The sequence below is a fragment of the Schistosoma haematobium genome, chromosome 1 (assembly GCF_000699445.3).
Source record: "Schistosoma haematobium chromosome 1, whole genome shotgun sequence".
In the NCBI taxonomy this organism is placed as follows: Eukaryota; Metazoa; Platyhelminthes; class Trematoda; order Strigeidida; family Schistosomatidae; genus Schistosoma; species Schistosoma haematobium.
This window is the reverse complement of record NC_067196.1, coordinates 47,540,739-47,566,046: the sequence shown is the minus strand read 5'-3', so window position 1 is coordinate 47,566,046 and position 25,308 is coordinate 47,540,739. Positions and strand designations below refer to the sequence as shown.

The window sequence follows — 25,308 nt, the reverse complement described above, 5'->3', positions numbered from 1 at the left end:
TAACAGTTGAGTCCCCTCTCCGTTGTAAAACAAAAAGGGAGCACATTTTAAAAATAGGCTCGCTATACAACTATGAAATTTCTTACGCAAAAAAATTCTTGATTATGATACAAGTTATTTGTGTTGCAAAAGTCGAAAAAACATGGTCGAAATGCTTACATCATAGTGAAATGTATCAATAGAAAACAAACTAGGTTTTATTGAATTAATAATAAACAAAACAGAAATCAATATAGTAATAATAATCGTACCGTTCTCCGAGAATAAGATTCTTGTGTTGCACCTCTCTTATTGTCAGGTATATCGAAAAGCTGTGAACTAAGAAGAGCGTTTCGATTCATACAACGGCTGAAATTGGCGATTCCACAGTCTGGATCCAGATGACTAGTTGTATGACAACCCTCTAACACATTACTGTATGAGGGTAATGCACTAGCATAAGCTGTACTATTGTTATTAACACTACTACTACTCACTGAAGTTAATGAACGTTGACGAGCGAAAGATGACGCTGAAGTGGATAAACAAGCAGCAGGAGGTTGCTGAAGGGAATGTGATGTAGCTTGGGGTGAGCTACACAAACCTGGTGTAAATTTTAATCCTAATGAAGTTTGTATTACAGGAGGCTTAATATCGTGTTGTAAGTAGGATGCATTATTGGGATCATTGGTTTCAACATCGGCTACTGTAGCTGAATAGGAAGATGACGATGATGAAGACGAAATATCACTTAAAGCAGAGTTTTTACTGATTCCTGTGAAGTGATTATCATCTAAATGCCTTGATCCAATGACTCCTGATGTTAACCCCGATGATGATAACAGTCCCACTGTTGTCGCCCCTGACGACGTTAATGGCACTGACCGGGAAGAACCGGATGGAGAACTATGAGATGACAATCGGCCCTCGTCAGATTTCTGTGTTGTAAATTCCGAATGATTATTACGGTCTTCATCTTCCAATTCTTCTGAGTTCGGTTCAATTTTACATGGTATTTGTTGAGACTGTGGTGAACTATTACGAACGTTTGGAACTGATGGTCCAAATGTTGAAGTATGACTATTATTATTACCATTATTAGCAGAAGTAGTGGTTGTTGTTGTTACTGTTGTTGTTGTCGTCGTCGTAGAAGTAATAGATGCAGTAGATATACTAGGATTAGGCGAACCGCCATTATTCATATTACTACTGCCACCAGTAGTTGTACAATTTGAATTACCTGAATTATCGTTTAAAAAATTCAAAGCAAATGTATTGGTAGGTCTACGTTCATTTTGCACAGCTTCTGAACGCATGCCAACAGCTAAACATTTTTGTAGCCGACAATATTGGCAACGATTACGATAGGCTTTATTTACAAGACAATTTTGTTCACTGCGACATACGTAGCTAACGTGTCCTCGAATAGAACGTTTGAAAAATCCTTTACATCCTTCACATGATACAACGCCGTAATGTCGTCCTATAGAGAAAACGAAATAAATAAAATAACATCCATCAGTCAGCTGAAAACCAAATAAACGAAGGACACTCTAGTCACGCGTTATATCACCACTTGAAACATTAGTAAAAATACAACAACAAAGAAGTTCACTTACTAAGCCACAATCAAGTAGTGTTGAGATTCTAAGTTATCATGCATAAATCATGATCCTTTACGATTACATGTACACTTTGCTGACGAGTGCCGACTGGCATAAAACCTACATCCACGGTCTTTCCTACCAACTACCTCGAACCACCTAACATGAAATATGATAAAATTTTATTGACCTACGCATATCCACAATCTTAACAGCTGACCTACCATGTTAACCCATAAATTGTACACTTGACTATTTCCACTCAACAATATCCAACTTCAATAGTCATGTTGCTTCACATTTATAAAGTAAAATGAATACTTAAGTTTTATTAAACTTTACGGACAAAGGAAATAATGACAGAGAAGAAAACAACCTAAAGTAAACAAATAGTAAAAAGAAACAAGAATATTTTAGACGTACTCTTATCCAAATAATATCATCCACACTGCGTTATTACTGTCTTGTACTTACAAATCATACACATGTGTAAATTTAAATCATCAAAAAGTATCTGAAAAAATTATCCTCGCCTTTTTTCTTTAACAAACAAACCATAATCACTAACTAACTAATAATCTGTCTAGGCCAGGAAGAAAACAAAAGAAGATTTGAGCAGACAAAGACAAAAATAAGAGTGAGAAAAAGAGAAAGATACACACACAAAGTAATAATCAATACAAAGTCAATCAATACATCCATTTGAATAACAGAGCAATAAAATGATAACAACAACTTGGTCTGTCAAAGCGATTAAGAAAAATAATTACAATTACTACTCATTTAAGTAGTAAATGATGTATACGTACGCACAACAGAAACAAGAAATAATAATAATAAGCAGATCTAAGATTCTGACGTCATAAAAAAGAAAATTCTAAATGAGTGGTCGATTCTTGGTAATCATAGTTCATTTGTTTGTTTGTTTTTGAATCGGTCATATAATGCATACTTTATACATAAAAAATCAAGGTATTCCTCACGATTAGTTTATGTTCGTATAGCGTAAAATTTAAATGTACAACTGAAAACATACAAGTACAATCTTCAGTGAGAAAAAAAGAAAGAATACAAAACATCAAAGTTTATGGCAAATCACCGTTATTATCAACTACTAAGTACCATAATAAATATAATTTTTGTTGTATTCCAGTGAGTAGAAAAATTGTATTTCTGACGTTTCGTGACTTAATATAAGCCACTTCTTCAGAGTAAATAAGTACCATGAAGAAGATTAATTAATTACTAGTGGATAATACATTTCATTTCTGTAAACAGTTAAAATATGTTGATTTTAGAAATTGAAAACAAATGGGATAATAATTATGTCTTTGTTGTGTAGCATCTTTCTAGTTCCCTAAAATACAGTAAGTAAAGTGAATTTCAAAAATACTTGACACACTGATTGAAAGTTAAAGCAGCTAAATTACAGACTCCTGTTGGTATATAACCTCGAACCACTTCTAGCTCACACATCTTATAAAGTATACATAGTAAAACATTGAATTTATGAATTCCTATGTGTAAGATTATAACACTTGACAGCTATGGTGACAATAGAATAAATAGGGTTTGAATCTACAACACAATAAACACGACTTAATTAGCTGGATCGCAAAAGCTACTATTTCTAACATATTATAAGCATGGTCTTTCGTTCAATTCTAACAATATAATAAATGTATTAATTTACTTACATGTCAAATTCTCAGAGAATTCAAGAGTACTTTTTACTTTAAGCATCAGGGAATAATGAATATATACTTTGTTGCATTCTGAAACTCCAAATCATTATCTCCTAGTATTTCCCTTTTTAAAATGTTTAATTCTCAATATTTCTAACTGATCTTCTCGAGGATTTTCTATTTGAGTGCTGTTAAAAGGTCTCAATCTTAAAAATTACCTCGTAATAGATTCGATCTTTTCCTTTTCTAAGTCAAATGTAAATTATCGTTATCACCACAAATGGCGATTATATGAGAACTCTCTAGAATCAAATATCACAAAATACTTGATGTGTGATAGTGAAGGTGAAATATGATTTGTCACAAACAGACACAGTCTACTGACTATTAGATATGATTTCCTTTCCTCTCATTGATTCCTACTCCATACTCATTGAAAGCGACTGATTGCAATTGTGTTGAATAAAGTATTATCTAGTCTATACTCTGATTCTCTATTCTTGGTTGTGAATCCTGGATCTTATATAACATGACTATTCCTATGACCGTAGTATACATGAGAGAGAGAAAATATATATTTTATGAACGATCCGTTGTATCAGTACCGTATTGTTTGACGACATCATAAGTTTCAAAGATTTATAAATGTTAACTTAACAATATTTCGATAAAAATGTATCTAATTTATTTTTATTATTTTTTACCTTAGTAATCAAGGTCGTACTTATTGATTTCTTTTATAATTTATGTTTAACATTAAGCACATTTAGACTGACCTCAACAGAAATCGTTTTCAATCGTGACTTAACTTTTCATCATTCAATAATAATGAGTGAACTACGAGGTGAAATTTCAATGGTTAGACGCAATTCATAACCGATAGAATATTGAGATAGTAGAGAGATTCATTTGATAGGAATTCGCCATCCAGTCAATTTTTATACGTGTAGTAAACTAAAATTATGACGATAATAATAATAAAAGTTAACTTTTTAAAGTATAACCACGTACTTCTACTACTTCGCAAATAATATTACAGCGTAACAAATTAAATATTCACTTCACGATAACAACACTTAATGAATTACTCAAGCACCTTGAAATGGTCAACCATAGGTTTAAGAAAATTGTACAACTTATAACTTTAAAGTGAAGTTTCATGAAACAATAAACAGTTGTCGCTTATTAGTTTCCAAATCCAAGGCTTAATACTGACTGAATATCGAATCCCCAGTGTGTGCTGAATGAAAAATGTCATGGGAAGTTCTCGCTCATACCTTCTGTGTGACAGTGCCATCCAACATATAAATAACCTCGCACCATGTGGACTGACATGATAACACAAATGCATGTGTTCACCTTGAGATTCTCGGAAAATCGATAAGTTTAAGTCACAGTTTAAAGGTGATTCAACCAGTTTTTCTTATTCAGAAAAAGGACTTTTATCCAAGATTTGAAAAACAATAAACAATGACTGAAACAAATAATCTACTGACCTGAAGCTTTATCGCCACAAACTTTACATGGTTCCCATGATTGGTTGTCACTCGATAAATTTACAGCTGTTTGATTCATATTCAAACCAGTGTTAGGTGATGTACCAACAGGAGTACAGCCATTTAAAAGTAGAGAATTAGGTGACGATGCCACAGTTTCATTTGGAGGATAAAACTCTCCAGTAGGAGGATTAGACTGATTGGGACAAATGAAAGATGGTGTAGATGATGAAGAGGGCGGGCTAGAAGCCAATGTAATAGGTTCAGGTGATATCCTTGAAGATGGTCGGACAAACGAATTACGAGGATTATTGTTATTACTACAGTTATTAGTGCTATTTGGAGAGTGAAGAGATAAAAAACTTGAAGCTAGTGAATAGGTTGGTGGAATCAACTTTTCTGAACTACAATTAGATTCATCGTTGCTCATCGACCGACAATCCCTTAGACCAGTATATTGTCCAGATTGAGAAATATTAGATATGGAATTCCTTCCCGGTCCAAGGTGAGATGTATAAGCATTTGATCCTGTATTAATATTCAACATTTGTTTAAACAAAAGACTCTGCAAAGCGGATGATAAATTTTCATCAGTTGGGAAGATCGGATTGAATCCATCAGTAGCCTGGAAATATTAACACGAAACAAAATTTGAATTAGAGTTAACTAAAATCCATGCAATAAGTGGACATGTGTAACAAAAAGCAGCTCGAAAATTAAGCAAACAAAACTCCCTTAGTGTTTAAATTTTTCATTTCAAAGTAGTCACAATAAGACGGATAATAACACAGTGAAAAATAATATCCATACAGGGCACAACAAAACAAGAAAGCAGACTAGTACTACAATTTACACTTACCAAATTTCCAAGCTGGTTCACAATATTGGAAGGCGGAGGAGTTACGGCAGCAGCCGCAGCAGCAGCAGACAGTTGTGCAAGAAGATCAAATGAAACATTGCCTGAAGGATTTGTACTGTTACTACTTTCATTGGATAAAATTTGACCAGAAGGTGACACTTTCTGGATTCCGGTTGTTGCTTTACGATTAGACAAATTAGTTAACTGTTGAAAGGTTTGGTTTAATGATCCACTGTCAAGCATATCGTTAGACAATAAACTATGGGCAGAAGACTGATCAAATGCAGGAGAAACTGATAGACTGATTAACGACTCCAAGACTTGACGTAAATGAATATTGCAATTGGCACCATCTATTTCAGAAGATAAAGTGCTAAGAGGATTTAAAGGATTTGTGATTGGACTAGTGGAACAACTAGAAGGGTTTAAATTTCCTGTCCCAGAAAGAAGAGACAGTAAGGCAGCTGAATCCAATGGAGGTGTTTCTTTCTTGGATTTAACTTTTTGTCTAGTATTCTACAAATAAACAGACAGATAAAAAATATTTTAAAGAGATCTACATGAGCAAAGCAACAAACTATGTTAAAAAACAATGGAAACAATGAAACCTTAGAGAATCTTTTCTGTACGCCCCAACGATTAAAATTACCTATTCGAACGCTTAGTAAGCTCAAGTAACTAAAATTAATCTTGGGTGATCTTTCTGAAGTTTACACGAGAAAATACCAAAGCAATTTTACAACCGAATGTAGAACACAATCAATGTTCTAGTAATCCTATCATTTCTTAAAATAAAAAACTGATTAATTTATACGTAATCATACGATTTCAATAAAAATTACCCTGGTTCATGTGTACAACATATATTTTCCAAGAAAATGAGATAAAATAAGACGTGAGAATAATATCAATTTTGTATCATTATGCTGTGATACCGAAGATACTACAGATACTAGAATTTATCGACGAACCGATCAGACCGAAGATACAGAATCATAGATTTGGGGGGGAGAAATTCATTCAACCATATGACCGATTTGCCTTTTGGTTAATAATTGATATCAGCTTATGGCAAAAACGCTAATTTGATCTCTATCATTAACTTCTCAAGGACAATTTAGTCTCGCTCAAAGTTCATCCATAAGTTATAGTCTCTCCAAAACAATTGCCATTAAATCACTTATTAATGGATTGTGAAGCTTGTACGTATATACTGTATGCAGTGACGTCCGACTATTTCAATCTGAACTAGATGATGATTGGTTTGCACATTTAACAGTAAAGTTAACAACTAGTGTTGAAACGAATTGGTAACCATACGGTACCCCAACTTATATAATTCCGTGATTAATATCAGCTACAAGTGTTGAGATGAAATAAGTAAGACTGTTATCCTAAGAAAACACTGGATTTTCCCACAATATAAGTAAATAAGACAAGTTGAGACCGGAGTACTGATCCAAACCTTAAAATAAAACAGTTTATCCTTTTCTTTTCTAAATTGTTATGATAAAGACTAACTAAATTTCAAGTAGGGTTCCTTCAGGAAACTCTACTCACATGTAACCAATCAAAGAGAGAGAGAGAGAGATGTTAGGATGCAACAAATATATAACTCAGTAATTTAACCATATCTGTTAGTTAAAGCATTTTAATCTATTGGGGTTGCCAATTATATACATCCATTCAGTTATTGATTAATTAATGTCAAATGGTGTCTAGTGTAGTGTCGGGTGCTATGTTACGCCCATATAGCCTGTTTTAGCTTCCGGACAGGCCAATTTATTCATCCTTCTTGAGCCCCATTTTGACCTTGTTAATCATTCACTTGCCAAACTTGACTGTTTTTTTTATGAGTGTATGTGTGTATATCCCTTATCCTATTCATCGCATGTCTATAGCTTATTTTCTTCTGACTATAAATATTGAGTCCTGCTTAGTTCGAGTTAGCTCACATAACCTGTCTGATCCGTTTCGCTTCATTCCTCTAACTGTCTGTCTGAATCAACGATTGTGTGAAATATACGTATTCGAAATCCATTCTTGCATTTGAATTATTTAATTCCAATATTCACTAACGCGACTTAAGTCGTTGACTATATACGAGGGTTGGCGGAATGTATGTTTCGATAATAATTAGAAACGATCTAACTAGAGTCAGATAAAGAAGAATTAACCTCCACTCTAATTCAATATATTAATGTCTGAACATTCATCAGATAAGTAAGTAATACATAATTCAATGTATTTTAGATATTGTTTTGGATCTATTGTTGGCGCATAGAAAAATGTTCATCTGCAGTTCTGTCATCTTTCCTGCACCAAGTTAAATCAATCTTTATTCAGTTATAACAAGTAGATATATCTGTGTTTTTGTCTAATTGCAACATGAATAATCAAGCGTCATTATATATCGATTAGGGGTTATCCATTCTTTTGTATTTCTTTACGTATTTCCAATTTCAGTTTATTGACATCTCTGGTTTCCAATCGCTGTTTTATCTAGTTTTGACTAGCAATAAACACGTCATCTCAAAGTCGAAGGAATGAAAGATTAACCTGAGTATTGTAGTGAAAAAAGAACTAAGGTTTCAATGTTTCCAATGCTGTAGTTTGAAAATACACGATACACAATTAAATATTTTGAACAAAAGAAGTGTTACGATATTTAAAAGCTAATAAACATTGGTTATTATGTTATGATTTGGATTGTGCTGTTGTCGATATTTTGAAAATTTGATCAGTTTTGGTTGAAATGTGTGGATTATCTTAATATAACCATCAACAAAAGTTTGTGTGCAGTAGATGGAACATAAATAACAGTGGAGTCCAGGACACCCGTTTCTCCCTACCTGAAGCTCATCAGCTGTATCTACGTGTATCCGAGAATTTATATTCACTTTCGGCCTCGTACTCAATACCCTTCTCTCCAAATTACTGAGTCCGAATATCCGAAGTGAACATTAACTCTGGAATGCAGGTACATCTCGTGTGTTCAAAATGAAATCATGAATTTCACTGCTAACCATATTCTATATATTCTGTACGAACATTGGTTGTTCTTACTCGCAATATTATTCTTCACTATTTTGTTTACCAACTGATAAGTAATACTTTATAGTTGGATATTTTGTATACAAAGGAACAGTTTTAATTTCCTACCATATACCCACAAATACTCAGTCAGTGTTATTATATACATCACAACAAACAGAGATAAGAGAATTAACCTGAACTACTATTGATTATGAATATTGATTTTTTTAAAAATAATGCTGAAAAAATTAATAAATTGACTGTTGGCTTCATTTCACCCTTTTACCTGTCGTTCGATCGCTTTCACGAATAAATAATTCACACACATGAACGCACATACAAGCAAATACACAACTTAAAATGTAAAGAAAAATAGAGGTGGGACAAAGAAAAAAAGTAGATAACAGTAGCATAACTCGTTATATTATTATTATTATTATTATTATTATTATTATTATTATTATTATTATTATTATTATTATTGAGATCAACACTACTGAGTGACATAAACACGTAGGCGATAGATAGGTATCGTAATGATAAACAGAGTAGTAAGAGTAGTAGTTGCAGTAATAGTTGTAGTGGCCTTTTGACCATGTTTTGAAAGAAACAAAGAACGAAAAAGATTTGTTGCGTATATATGCATACACACGAAACACAAGAAAAGCCATTGCAAACACATATGCACACACACACACACATTTTCTAAACCATTCATAAATAACAATTTTACCAACATACCTTACATATGTTTTCGTCAGTTATACGTACACACAAAGTCAGTAAAATTACGACGACTTAATCAATCTACTAACTAAAAAGTGATGAAGGTGATAATATGAACAGAGTGAAGATAATTGCACTAAAAAAAATAAAATTTAGGAAGAAAGTTGGCTAACGCACATGGGTCTCACACAGTTCGATTTTTATGCTTGAACTTTAGATGTAACTCTCCGTGTCCACCAACCCGGTTAAAGCGCCGGACATCCGCTTTTCATCCTCTCAATTTCGTAAACAACACCCCCGCCATGAGAAGGCAGTAAGTAGGACTTTCCTGTCAGATGCTATATACGCGTGGCCATGTGAGAGCATTTCAAGAGGGAGGACGGACTCCGCATTCTCGGCCGTACCAGGGCATTCGGGGACACTTCAAGCCTAATCTTTATAGTATTGTCCATGTAAATAAGTAGCCTAGTTAGGCAGAGAAATACTCATTTGTGAATGAAAATTTAGGGGTCAGACAAATGTTTATGTACTGAACCGTGAACATCGACTGATAAGAGCTAGATAATGATAAAAATAATAGTATTAATAATAACAATAATAGGCTTACGAAATCCTAGTAAAGCGAATAAAATTCATATTTATAACACAATCAAAAATCAATTCCCTTGACCAATGAGACACAAAATGTTGCCAAGTTAGTTGAAAACGATATTGAGTAGAAGACGCTTGTCTGAATACACTTGAATATCTAATTAGCATATTGTTTATCATTAAAATAATTAATATATATATATATAAATGTTTTCAACAGAAAATACACATTTGTTTATAGACGTAACTTTGATATTTTTGACTTTTGACGTCATGCAAAATTAATCAAATACTGGATCTTTCATTATTGAATGAACTGATTGATTGATGATTGTATATTAGATAAATTAATATTGACAACATAAATAAACATTTCAAATAGAGAATTCTCACCTAAGAAATAAACGTCTTTTTTGAGAAAGAAAGTGAACAAGAGGGTAAATACAATTTAGTCATTTATTCTACCACAGGTTTACATAGTGATATCTTTCGTTTATGCAGCACAGACAGTTATCTATAAATAAAGAATTTGTACACCACAAAATTACTACTTTCTACATAATATTATGTACTGAGCAAAGTTTCAAAATGATTTGTGCTTCGATTGGTTATAATAATTTGTTTACAGGATTTTATACGGTAATCAACTTATCTGTCAAAAACCACATTTAACCTACCGGCATGAATTAACACTATGCATATACATTGATGAATAGTTTATGATATAAATACACATGAGAATGATGAGTGAGTCCAAGTCAGTCTATGAAAGTTTAGAGAGATTTTCAAGTTTCAAAAATATACAAAAATCGTAGTAAAAACAGAATTGATAAATAAACTGAAGAAAAAAGAACACTTATAAAGTGGATTTATTGAAAGTAGTCTGGATAGTTCATCATAAGATATTTGCTGTAATATTGTTCTTCAAAAGAATACGAAATTAGTCTTTTCTCGGGGAATTTCTTCAATCAAAATATTTTAGATTTCAACAAAGGTCATAACACAGTGACATAATATCTTAAATTCATAAACTTTTAATCTAGTAGAATATGAATCGTTACTAACCATCACAAACAAACTATCAAAATACGCTTATTAATTACCATATTTTAATAACAAATCAACTTATCTGTCATCAACATTCTCACAATAATAACTCATCAAAACAAGAAAAATAGATGAATTAATTTGAATTTTTAGCCAATCAACAAATAATTTACCTGATCTAAATGCATTTTAAAACGAAAAACACCGATGATAAAAATAACTAAGACCATCTAGATTTACACTATGGACTCAGATAAGTTAAACAACTACTAGAAAACCAAGAAGTACTAGACAGTTGGTTCAGTTCGGTATGGGACTCCTGAATCTGTGATGTCACGAAACAAATGTTTAGTGTCTAATTGTTTTAAATGATTTATCTCACTAAAGTCGACCTGTGATATGGCACTTCAAATTCAACAGTTTTCACAACATTCTATGATAAAAAATTAGTGATACTTCAAGTTTGACTTACTATATAAATATTTGACTGTATGGCGATTTTAGTATATGTGGAAAGTAGTTTTCAGGCATGAATTGATATCAATTAAAGAACGATAAATCAAAATGTCACTTTACGACTAGGTTGAAATTTAAAAATAACTCACATTTCAAACATCAATATATCTATCATAGATTCTGATTTTGAACTAAATCGACCGATGGAAATTATCACATTTCCAACCTGATCGACTCCAAAGGTCACATCTTCCTAACAAAATATTAGGAAATTCATAGCGAAGGTAGTCACTCATCATCATTCACTAAGATAACTTTTTGAAAGACTTTTGAAAGCAGATTTCATTATCATTGTTACGCTACATCTTGAAATGAATGAATTAGAAAACGTAAACAATTAGTGTTCGATTTGTCTATTCAAAAGTATCTGAAGGTTTTAAATTCGATCCTCACTGAAATAGACTAGATTCAGCTCTTCTAACAGTTATACGGCTATCAGGTTTGGGAAGAAAATAGTAATATACATTAAATAACGCCATATGAATACGAGATTGTTTGATAAGCGCAGCAAGACAGTGTGATACCCGAGTAGGCATACGAGTTATGTTTATTTACATCCTTCTTAGTTATGATCATTTTGAATAAATTAAATAAATATTTTGATAGAATCTCCGGAAAACAACTGATGACAATGAATCACATTCATAAGATAAGAATATTTCTAAAATATCAGCGAGTAACTCCATGAAAATTTTTAATATAGTTAAGTGTATCTACTGAGACCAATATATGTATAGTGTGGTCGTCTCACAACACCACCGCTAGAACACATTTTTTACCATTTTAATCACAATCAAACTGATAATTTGTTGTTTTTTCTTCTTTTCATTCAAACATAATCATTCAAGCTTCCTGTTGTCAACGATTATTTCTCGATAAAGTTAACTAAAGTTAACATAATGAGACTGAACAGTTACAAACATGCCATTGAAAAATATTAGAATAAATATGATGTAGAGATTGTATGAACATGTTCAGTATAACAGGATTTCAATAATTTTAAATTTGAATAAAGTACTCATTGCAATGCATTTTTACTATGAATACTAACAGTATCAACATGGGTGAATGAACCTTTATATATATATATCATGAAATCACCGTAAAGAGATTAAATGTGTTCTCTTAGATTTAAATATAATCTACCATGATAATTCTACATGGATATTATACCATAAAAAAGGATTAAATTAGAAGGTAAATTTTGTCACAAACCGATATTAATTAAATCATTAAAGATACATGTGGTAATAAGTTATTTTGTTGTACATTGTCATTTAAATCTCAGGTAGGAGAAATTAAAATCATTAATACTCATGTAATAAATATCAAGTAAGTAGCATGGATCCCTATTTCTTGATTCACTTAATAATAATACGGAATGAAACTTATTCTCTGATGCCATGTAAGTCATTAACTAAAATAAACACAATATTGACTTTGGTTATAAACTTCTATTAACAAATCTTTGTATTATTACTTCTCTGATGAATGATGAGGAAATAATTCACATTTACAGGCTATAAAATTATTGACTGTTGAAAAAAAGAAGAGAATTTTAACTATGACGATAGAGATTAACAACAAACGATGCGCTTATTTAACAAGATATTAAACTAAACATTGGAAACAATCTTTACATACGTACATGCATACAGAAATACACATAAATGTATTTAATTTTCTGAAACAAAACATGATCAATTGAAATCAGAACATAAAGCGATACAGCCACGGCAATAAAAAAGAATGCAGTAATCCAACGATTCTAAAATTATTAATAAGATGTCAATCACTTTGTTGTTTATTGTTATAATAATAGTAATAACAATAATAGTAATAATAATAATAATAATAATAATAATAATAATGATACATGCACAAACGAAAGTTACAGTGTAGTAAAAATTAAATATTTAAATTCATTAGTTGTACTAGTTAAATTAAGGGGCTAGATACATAGTTACGTCATACTAAAACAATATAAGAAATATTTCTCTATATCCTTGATAAATGGATTGGATTGATAGATGGACATACATCATCAAAAAATAATAATCAACTAAGAGTACAATTAATTGACCTATTAACAGGACAAGCAAAAACAAGGCACAAGGCTGATATCAAGGGAAGAAATATATTTAAAGGTGAGAGATATATTCGTGTAGATAAATAGATAGATAAATAGGTGAATCGATAGTAGCTGTGTTAAGAGGGAAGAAGGAGGGAGGGTGTTGACCAATGTGATTATAATATGCTGTTAGTGAGGCTAACATATATGTGTATGTTTTGTGATCTTATTACAATGATTTTTATTTGCTAAACGCGCAAAACAGCATAATGGGTCAGACAACGTCTAGTGACCTTTACAGTGAGAGGTACAGGTTTGATGGTGGTGGTGATTTATAAATACTTTTCAAATTTTTATCCTATCCCAGTTATGGCAATCACTTATCCACTTATCCATTACGTGTCTAAGGTCAGATGATCGATGATTTCAAACTTACAGCTTAAATTTCCACTACTTGTTTAGTTCGTAATCCGTCATCGCCCCACTACAGCTAACTTAAAGAGAAATGAAAACAAATTTTGGAGACGAGGAAGACATATTAATAGTGATAATAAAAAACGAATGACAAACAGGTGGACAGGCCAAATAAATAACTTGGACGAATAAAAGGGATGCATGTGTGTACGTGTGAGAGATAGGAAAAGTTAAAATAAAAACAAGATGAAGCACGTAGCCATAGCAATGGAAATATCGAATCAGCTCAGGTTTATTAATATGGTTGGAAATATAGGCTTAGACAACATAATTTTGGGTAGTAGGTTTACATGAGCAACGTCGTTTCTGTTTTGACACCTGACCCACAGATAAATAAAAAAATACAGTCAAAAATCTGATTTTAAATAATCTGAAGATTCCGCCAAACATTTCTGATATCTTCGACAATATATATATCTAGACGTTTCGATAATTCGATACAAATTTTCTAAACAGTAGTTCAACAGTAAAACTAACCTAAATAAAGTTATCTCTAAAATTTCGAACGTCTTAAAAATTAAACTATTTAGTGGAGATTATTTATTTCATATATGCTCCGTTAGATAAAATATATTATTCTGATTGAGATCATGAATTGAATAATATCAGACCACAATTTAGAGCCTGGAAACATTGGACATCTCCTCGGCAGTGCTCATCCACAATCCTGCACGTGTGATTCGAACTTAGGACTTCCAGTCTCACCCGCGAACGCCTAATATATAGGCTAGAGGGCCGGTATCCAAAGGCGATAATGCTTAATTTCAATTCATCCATGACATTGCGCAACCATCTTCTATTGTCTTCGGTGGCTAACTAACTGCCTCATACGGATTAGCTTCACTTATCACGGCTCCTCACTAGAAGTTAGACATTAACGCCACTAGATGCCGGCCAAATGGTCTAGAGGTTAAGCGTTTGACCGAAACTCCTAAGCTCGAATCCAACGTGCAGGATCGTGGATGTGCAGTGCCGAGGAGTCTTATACTGGAACGAAACGACTATCCAGTGCTTCCAGGTTTTCAATGGTGACTTAACGTTGATCAATTCAAGATCTCATTCAAAACCCAACAATACCCACAACTGTATACTGATATCCTATTCTCTTCTGATATTCGACATGCTACTTCCACAACAGATTTTTCCCAAGAAATTTTCTTCATGTAAAGACTTTTATAACGTTGTGTATAATGCACAGTTGGAAACAATAGACCATTACGTGATATTCTGTTCAAAGAGAAAAAATTTCATTCAATAATCTAAAAGATCAGCAACGATGACGCAATTGGGTACAGTTTGTATGATAATTAGCGGATTGGCAGGCTTAAAAATTTGGTACGAAAAGTCAATATTTTGACTATCGACTTGCATGAAATGCATATATATATATCGGTAAGTTTAATAGTTATTAACAAAAACGAATAAACGAAACTGTATCCTTTTATATTCTAATTTTCAATCACATACAAAATTTAAACATTTAAATTTAAACAAATGATAACCATTACTAATTACTTGCAGTGATACAATAGCCAACTGATATACTATCTAGTGAGAAAATAAGGTTGTGAAAACTTATCCAAATGAACAGATATCTTTAGGGTGATGAAGAAAACTTGTCGAGATTGATACATGCTAAGTAAAAGATAAAGAGGAAAGAAACTTATGGTGGAAACCGAAGTTTTATCCTAGATACAAATAATTTATAATACATTTTATCATAAATAGCCTCTCACTGTAATCACATTCAAAAGGTTTCTTTTTTTTCTCGAAAACATCTATCTTAAAATATTGAACATATGAATAAATTTTCAAACATTCAGTTTAACTACCTTATTCAGTACTCACACATAGATACATAAATATATATATATATATATATACATATACACACAAACATATATACAAATAAACATACATGTCTGTTTTTATGAAATTAACAAAAATATACACATGACCGAATGACCTTCATAATCTAATCAACACACGACCGCACTTTGATGGCCTAAATTTTGGAAGAGGTTAAATCTGGACAAAATATATAAATTTATACTTTTATATGAACTAACTAACTAACAACTACACATAAAAAAAAATGGAGACATAAATATCTACAAACATTAACATCAGTGCATAATTGTATATGACACTTAGATATGCACGTTAGAAATCAACATTTATCATACATACTCAGTTCGAGAAAAAATCAAGGTCATCAAATGAGATAGAAATTTAACGAATGTTGTATTGTAGTCAAAGCTACAGGAGATAATCTAATATGATATATATATATATATATATTCAGGCATAGAACTTGAGGTCAAATGAACATGACTGCAAAAGTAATTTTTAGTTAATAAGTGGTCATATATAGATAGGGAAGCAAGAATATAGCGTGGGTGTTTTTATGTAGGTCAAACTAGTCGCAATTAAGACTACCAGTGTCGTTCTTACTTTCAATCATTTTGTCCCTGTCTATCTAAGTGTTTATTACTGTTGTATTGATGATGAAATGTCTGTTTTCACCAATGTTAGGTCTTGTAACCTAACAAGTTTTATTATATGACCTTAAAATTAGATTGAATGATGGTTAAAACAGCATACTAAAACATGAATACTGACAATAATTGACAAGTTAGGTATACAGAATCAAATAAAACATTAAGAATGTGCACATATATTACTTTTCATAATTATTCAATAATATACACAGACTATATAAATATGAAGTGACATTAAAGCCTAGAAATTTTTCCATAATAAGTGAATAATTCAGAAACTTGTTACATAATTCAGTTGGTACAGCATCAATTTTAATGCAACCACAATCAATTGATAATATAATGATCTGTCAGTCTCAATTATACGAACATTATTGAGTTTATGAAATATATTTGATCATGTAACATCCAAGATCTAATTATAAGTATTTGAGCGCAATATTAATAGGTGGATAATTAAACGTTTAGTAGAAGTCAGTAGTATAAACGGTACAAGTAAAAATAATTTATTTAATTGTCGAAGATAATCCATGGTCACACTCGTTGGTGGTTATACCAACTGCTCTCACATGAAAATGCCGCGTCAACGAAAATCGATAATTGCGGGGAAAGCTAAGTAGTTTCCGTTTCAAAATACCATAGCCTTTCAATATGATGAAAAAGACTTAAGGAATGATTTTTTTCTCTCCTATCATATTGAATCCATTGAAGTTACCCTGTTTTTTATTCGAAAGCTGAAACCAAGTATCTGTAGTCTCATACTAGACCGGATGCACTTAAACGTTATCTTTGCATAGATGACATTATATTAACAATAAAAGCACTTCGTGAAACAAATTTGATTCAACTTAATAATCAATCGTAATCCAGTCGTATTTTGTTATATTAGTTTGGATTTGAGCAAGAATTTGACAAATAATTGCTTTAGACGTAGTGCTTCGCAAATAATAAAGTGCTCACCAGTCACAATTATGCTCGAATTCAGTCATGCTTTATATTCTAATATTTTTATGTACCATCTTATACTTCACTGTAATACTTCTACTTAATATGGTTAACCGATTCAATCTTATATTGTGATAGATGCTAAGATAATTGGAATTAAATAACAAATTTTCACTGTAGTACTGGTCAGAAATAGTCCTAAAAACATAATTGGGAACTTCTATAGTCATTACTAGTAAATTAGCATCATTCAGTTCACTTATTAGGCACTAATCAAAAGATATTCCGGATAAACTTCTACGATTAGATATTGAACAAAAAAGGCATTTAATGCGTCTCGTTTTTTCCCTCACTTTCTATGTATGTACGATATACATGAATTAAAAAAAAACTAGAATCAACGATAACCAATAGGTATGCTTTATTACTGTAAATAAATGAAGATTACAATCGGTACCACAGTGTGAAGTCATTATATTCAGAGTGTGAGAAATAATCCCTCTGGATTAGATAAAATTGATAACAATAATAAAGAATAAGTGGAAATCAATAATATATGGTTATAGTTACCAAAATCAATATAAGAAATGATGAGATTTTGAACTTGTGAATTGATAGTCAGCATTTGATGATAAACTTATAAAAATACCCATATAATTTAATACTTACAATGAGGTAGAATGTATTTATGTAGTGAAAAACTGAATGATCGCTAGGTACAGAGAGTAGACATATAATTCAAATCAGTAAATTTCCGATTGATGGATTTAAAGGATAAGAGACATTCAATTAATAATGTGCATAGACATTTCACCTTTGAACTGTTATAAGTTATAATGAATTTTTTGTACTAATCAAATAATATAATCAATTCCTAATCTTAACAACTTTTATTCACAAATATTTGCATTTTCTAATGATTAACATTCTTCTATTGTTTCTTAGATTGGACAAATTCAGTTTATAAGAATGTAACAATAAAAAAAAGGTGTATATGAGTTCTAGAATGGTTCAAAAGTTTAATTGTATGTGAACTTTTATAATTTAGAGGTCAAATAAAATGTATTTAAAGGTTATCCGAAATAAGCGATCATTCGAAAAATGTCATCTAGACAAAAAGTAAATGAAAATTATAGAACACATCTGTTTGTGAACTTTTATTCATTGAGAAAGGTCAAAGGTTGATAAGAAAAGGTTATTTGAATGGAACATAATGTTTACCTTTGACCTTCCCCTCATATTTATTTTACATTTTGTGCTGCTCATCATGATATTTTACTATTCTAAAATGTTCAATGAAATTGGATTACTTCACACAAATACTTGGATAAGTAAGAAGTACATGTATAGTCCACCATAGCCATCCGAACTATTGTTGAAGATAGTTTCTTATGTTTTTATATTGACAGTTTCTAGGGAATTATCGATATTACTCAAGAAAAAATATCTTTTCAATGGAAATTGTGCATATTTAAGAATTAGGAACTTTTTAAAGCTTTTGTGATTCACCGTTATTCTACAATTAGAAAACAGCAAATCTGTTTACCATTGAGAGAAAATAAAACACGGAAGAAAGTATGAATACAGAAATGCAACAAAAGTATATGAAATTAAAATCACTTTTCTTTCCAGTAAACACTCAAGAAATAGTATATTCAATTTTTGCAAATTAAACTGTGAATAAAATGTTTACTTATTACGTGATCAATTCTTTACCTGACAGATAGTTCCTATTTAAACATTAAAAATTAAAACATGAAGTTCAGAGAAAGGATCTCTTTTCAACGAATATACGATTGCACAGCTGAACTTCGTATTTTAATTCTTCATTTGTTAACAAGTTGAGTTTGATGGAATAGTGTTCAACATGAAGTATATGACACTTGAAGTTAGATGATATATTGAAATTACTTTAAAAAAAACTTTTTCTCTAGCAATCTTGGGGATATAAACTACTGTTTTTTTCTCTCATCAGTAGTCAAAGCATTACTTTAAACAAAACAACACTATAACTACGATTTTGTTGAAATACATTTGACTTAAATAACAAGTTTGTAGGAACCAAACATCCACTAGTATCTAGTTACTAGTTTTTTTCAGTTGATGTAAAAATTTAATGAAAAATGTATAGAAGACATTCTATTGGCTTTCAGAATAATAAGTTGTAGGAAATTTTAACGATGTAGTGTTAGCTGTTAGAAGAAATGACATGTTGGTTTAAGAAGGCATCGGTGAGACTATAATTTATGGACGACCTTTGAGCAATGCTGGGGTGACCTTGAGTCAGTCAGCTACAACATAGGACCAGGCACATATGTGCATCGGTCCAAGTTGCCATACCTCATTAACACAACAAGATGGACACCGGATTCATAAAAGTAGTTAATTCAGAGGTGGTAATATATAAAAGAAAGATTGCAATAAGGATATAGTACAGGAAGAAAGAATTAGTTCATAGAAAGAAAGATATGAAGCGATTTTAATCTCTTAGTTTAAGGGAGGACAGAGAGTGTATACACCGACGCCATTGTGATCGATTCTGAGCCATGTCACACACAGTCTCCAACCACTGATTACGATAGTCACGCGGACCCCAACCAAGTAGTCTGCATCTACCAACATGGCTTGAGAGTGTCCACATAACAACTAGGACTAAATGAAGTTTATAAACCAGTGTGAGGAATTAGAATTATGATTTACAGTTCATGGTTAAGGTTAGGAATTAGATTTATGGTTCTCATCACGAACGGTATTTTACCAAATGGACGAGTGAATTTCGCGTCAAAATCCAAGACCTGTTATCTTATTCTTGTTTGGCTCGTCCATAAATTAGTCTCGCCAAGACACGTTCATGAGTGTTTTCTAACTCTGTAACATTTAATGACTGTTTGACATATTTTTATTCTCAACAAAACAGTTTATTCAGTACAGCATTGGGTTTTATTCTCAGTATAACATTTTAGTCAGTACAATATTGGGTTTCTATTTTCTAGTGACTTTTCAGGTCAATATGTTTTGTATCAAATAAGTGTGTGAATTTCATTCAGTATGACGGGCGCAAACTTTTCGTCCAGTGTAACAATCATATTCTTTTTATTATTCAGTGTGAACTTTGTTTTCGTTTTACAGTAACCGTGTGTTTCTTTTCATTCATATAATGTTGATTAACTAATCACCAAGTATGTGTAAAATCAGTATATGAATGAGTGTATTGTTTAAGCAATGTTGTATTTTCGCCAAGTCAATAAACTTTCAACCCACCAGTCTTTAAATTCTCACTTCAGTTCGTGAGAATTTCCGTCTCCAAGTATAAGCAGTAGGACCGCGGATATCACAGGAAAGTCACAAACTAGTGTGACCGATGCAATAAAATCATATAACAATCATTTTTGTGTGTGTAAACACAGATTCTTCTTGCTTATGTGAAGAAGAAGAATAGACATACGAGTAGTAATAGCTAGGTTATATAACACTTTCCAACTAAAATCAATGAAAATGACATATGTTAAAATACTAGTCTGTAGATGTTGTGTTTACAGAAAGACTTAATTATCATGGTAGCTACCCTACTTGCTTATAAAATCAATGGACAACCCGATGTTTATGTTTCGCTACAAGAACGAATAGTCTTCAGTCTTTTTTGTTGAAATGTATTACAACATAATTAAAATATAGTGAAAATTCCCATTTTGCCATTTGGTAAATAAAGAAGGAACGAATTGAGCGAAGAAATTTCTTTTCAATTAGTTTTTCATCATGGCTCTACACTAATATATATACGTTTTACAATAATAATATAATACTCATCGAGTGGATACGTTACGTAATAATTACATAATCACATTTAAATTAACATTGATTAATTGGAAGAAAGAGGATTATTAATATTAGACGACACCTTCATAGTACTAGAAAAAGAGAATGATAAGGACAATTTACTTAATACATTTAATAACGTTCATCCATCAATTAATTTTACATCAGAAGATGAACAGAACGACAGCATATCATTTCTAGATGTCCAACTAAAAAGAAGAGCAGATGGAACTTTAAAAAGAGGGGTACACAGAAAATCTGCAGCAGGACAATACACTCATTTCTATAGTGCAGTTCCAATCAGATACAAAAGGAACTTGATAAAAATCTTGACACATCGGGCTAGAATGATTTGCTCTGAAGACACCATCGAAGAAGAATTGAATAATATTCGGAACCTACTTAGCATGAATGGGTATCCCATGAAATTCATCGACAAACATATGATGGAGAAGAAAACAAGGACAAAGATACCCACCGTCCATAAGAGGTACTATTCATAAAACTACAATTCATAAATGACACCATTGAAGAAACCTTGACTCAGAAACTAAGAAGAGCCGTACAAAAAACATTTAATGCTGCCAGAATAAATGCAATCTTCTACAACTATCCCAAGATAAGAACAGCCAACAAAGACAGACTGCCTGAATTCGCCAAATCTATGTGTATCTATCGTTTCAACTGCTCTTGTGGAGCCAGTTATATTGGGCGTACAATTCGGCAAGTCCGTCATCGCATTACTGAACATCATCCGTCGTGGTTAAACAAAGGACAGGTAAAAGTGATTAAAAGTTCTATTCTCTCTCACTTGGTTGACACAGGTCATCAAGTCGAATTGAATAAAGCTTTTAAGGTTATCTACAATATCCCATCTAATTTGCCACATGGTTTACGAGTGCGCCTCTTGCACATTGCGGAAGCCATTGCAATCCATGTTCACAAACCTGACCTTTGCATTCAAAAGAGATTCGTACAACCACTTTCCCTGCCCTGGCCATCAGTTTAAGATTTCCTTCAAAAGAACTATTTTTCATACTTCTTCCATTTTTTTAACTTTTGTAATTTTATTTCTGTTGCTTTTGAACTTAATAACTTCTCAACATTCATCTCTTGATTCTTACGTAACTACCATCCTATTGACCATCCGTTAAAATTCTGTTCCTTCTTTGTTTCTTACATTACGCAACTTAGCAACTTCTTGATCACTTTGAATATTAATAATCCTCTTTCTTCCAATTAATCAATGTTAATTTAAATGTGATTATGTAATTATTACGTAACGTATCCACTCGATGAGTATTATATTATTATTGTAAAACGTATATATATTAGTGTAGAGCCATGATGAAAAACTAATTGAAAAGAAATTTCTTCGCTCAATTCATAATTAAAATAATCCATTGTGATTGGATAAAAATAGAGAGAATTCAGCAAAGAAAATTTTCTTTTCGACGAAATGATTTACTTAAGTTGTACATTCGTATGGTTGTATGGTAAATATGTCTATAGAGCGATAGAAAAAATTGCGTTATAAATTGACTCGAGACTCCAATTATCAAATGAGGTTACGTAAGAGGCAGGGGATTAGAAAATAATAGAAGGATGGGAATAAATTACGATTCAGAATTATGAAAGATAATTGTCCACCTGACAGATATGAGGAAAAATGAAAAACATAAAGGTCATAAGAATAAATGAGTAATAATCATGAAAAATTATCGAACGATAACAATAACTGATTACGGTTTAAGATTACAAAACACTAATTAAAAAAACACCTAAACATACTACACAAGGGAATTAGGACCAAAGAGTTCGGGATTAAATTGATGGATCGTCAGTGTCTCAGTAGTGCACACGTTTTTGTTTCGACCTCCCTTGAATCCAATTCCTTTGATTGTGTAGTTTATTTTAAAAGGAAACTCCTTCGGAGCGAATTGTCCAGAGTTGATTAGATGCTCCTGTATTGAACTGGTGATTGTTTTGCATTCTCCTCTTAAAAGCATTTAGAAAGTGATCGCTTTGTGCGGCCAATGTAACCCATCCCGAAAGAGAAAGTGAATTTAACATTTCACATTGATGTGGCTCAAAAATGAAGTTTATCTTTAACACATTCGTGATGGTAGACAGGCTTGAATTGGACAGAAATGGAAAAGGCCCACGACAGAGTGGGTTGAAGAATGTTGGTCGGCGGCCTATGCTCCATTGGGAGTAACAGGCGTACGTAAGACCGGCTTGAGAAGATAGTGCAGAGCTTAGCTAAGTAGAAGGTTTTATTGAGGGATTTCGAAATCCATTTATGCAAGATTTCAGCAGCCATATCTCCTTTAAATTAGATATTCATAAAGTTTTCTTTTGAACTGTAGATGCTATTTCAGGATGTTTTCTAAGTGTTAATTTCCCATCGACGAAACTAGGTGGATAACCATTTCTGATGAATATCTGTTGAAGTTGAAGTAGTTCGTCATCTATTTTGTCATTAGAACATATTCGACTAATCTTTGAGGATAAAGAGTGAATTAAGTTTCGCTTTCTACTCAATGGGACCCAGCTATGGAAATTCGTATACTGCCCACTCCAACTCGGTCCCCTATATATAGATCTCTGTAATCAGGTCAGATGGTTCTTTCTTTCTCTCTCCCTCTCTCTCTCAATCTTAACCTCATGTGACGACAAAAATCTTGTATCTCGTGTAGTTTGACCTAATTATTTTGTCTTTTGTCATACACAGAGTTGAACGTGAAACTTAGCGACAATTTTACTAATACTATAATATTCTGCGTGACTTTTTTTGTTCAATAAAAGAAAAATTAATACCACAAAAATCCAATTAAAACTATCAAACAAAATCTTTACTTAACATAGAATTGTATTAGACAGAATAAATCTTAATCATTTATTTTACAAAATTCAACTCAGAGGTTGAGTCAGTGCAAAATTTATTAGCAGAGTATCCGAGTAATTTAACATCATCTGAAATAGACAGAGTGATTAGAACATAAATGATGTCATCCAAAATTTTCTAGATGTTCAATAAGTTGAGTGCATCGAGTACTTTTGACCGATTTTCCATTCAGAGGGAAAATGAAGGATATTAGTGCAAATTGTATTGAATATTTTATTTTAAGCGTCTGGAATATCATTCATAAATACCTCTTTATGAACATGTCGATGTGGCGCAGTCCGAAATGCCGGATGAAAAACACAAATATAGTGAAAGTTACGGTTTGAAATGGCAATTTAAATGATGATTAAATTCTAATACACAATAATCATTAAATGAACACAAAAACTGGTGCAATTATTGTATACTACACACTTAATGTACATTGAAAACGTTGCGAAAAATTTCAGTATAGCATTTTATACGCAACATAGAAACGGTGATAATGCAGATGGTTTGTGTAAGCACATATATATGAGCGATCGCTAACTGGTTTATAAATTCACCTTTTAAACTTTAACTGATAGATCTAAACCTTGTTCTAGTTACTTTGCTTTGGATTACCGCATAGTATCTGTTGCTCCGCTAAAGTTTGACATTAATTGGTGTTTAATTTATCAGCCCGTCAGTTAACTGTTAACATTTATAATTCACCAGGCTTAGAAATCTCATCAAAGTCAGGAAACTAACGATATATCTGAAAAACTGATGGAAAGTAATAAATCTAAGGGAATGATATGACTGTATGATTTCAAGTTGTGTGAAAACTTCCTGGAAGATTTAGAAATGAACAGAGAGTGATAAGTAAAGGTGCTGTCGATTGTTGATTGCTTTTTTATTATACTATCACTCCAGTCGTCTACATTGTTTAAATTTAATTAGAATAAAGTGAAAAAAGTGAGGAGTAATATAGTGTTGAATTATTGTTTGTAATCAAGTCATATTACTTAATCAATAAAACAAAAGATTGGTATACTGTGAACAAATGATTGAATTTGTTTGACAGTTTTGGATA

General features: G+C 31.9%; 1 protein-coding gene across 1 annotated transcript in view; it reads right to left on the bottom strand.

Annotated features, from left to right (window-relative positions):
• Positions 1-25,308, bottom strand: part of NR2C2_1 (Nuclear receptor sub 2 group C member 2) — a 52,042-nt gene that overhangs the window by 16,396 nt on the left and 10,338 nt on the right. Inside the window, exons 4-6 of the mRNA XM_035730724.2 lie at positions 5,624-6,139; positions 4,765-5,389; positions 252-1,462 (exon numbers count right to left, since the gene is read on the bottom strand). Of these exons, the coding sequence (XP_035586269.2) occupies positions 252-1,462; positions 4,765-5,389; positions 5,624-6,139 (2,352 nt within the window). The remainder of the gene's footprint in view (positions 1-251; positions 1,463-4,764; positions 5,390-5,623; positions 6,140-25,308) is intronic.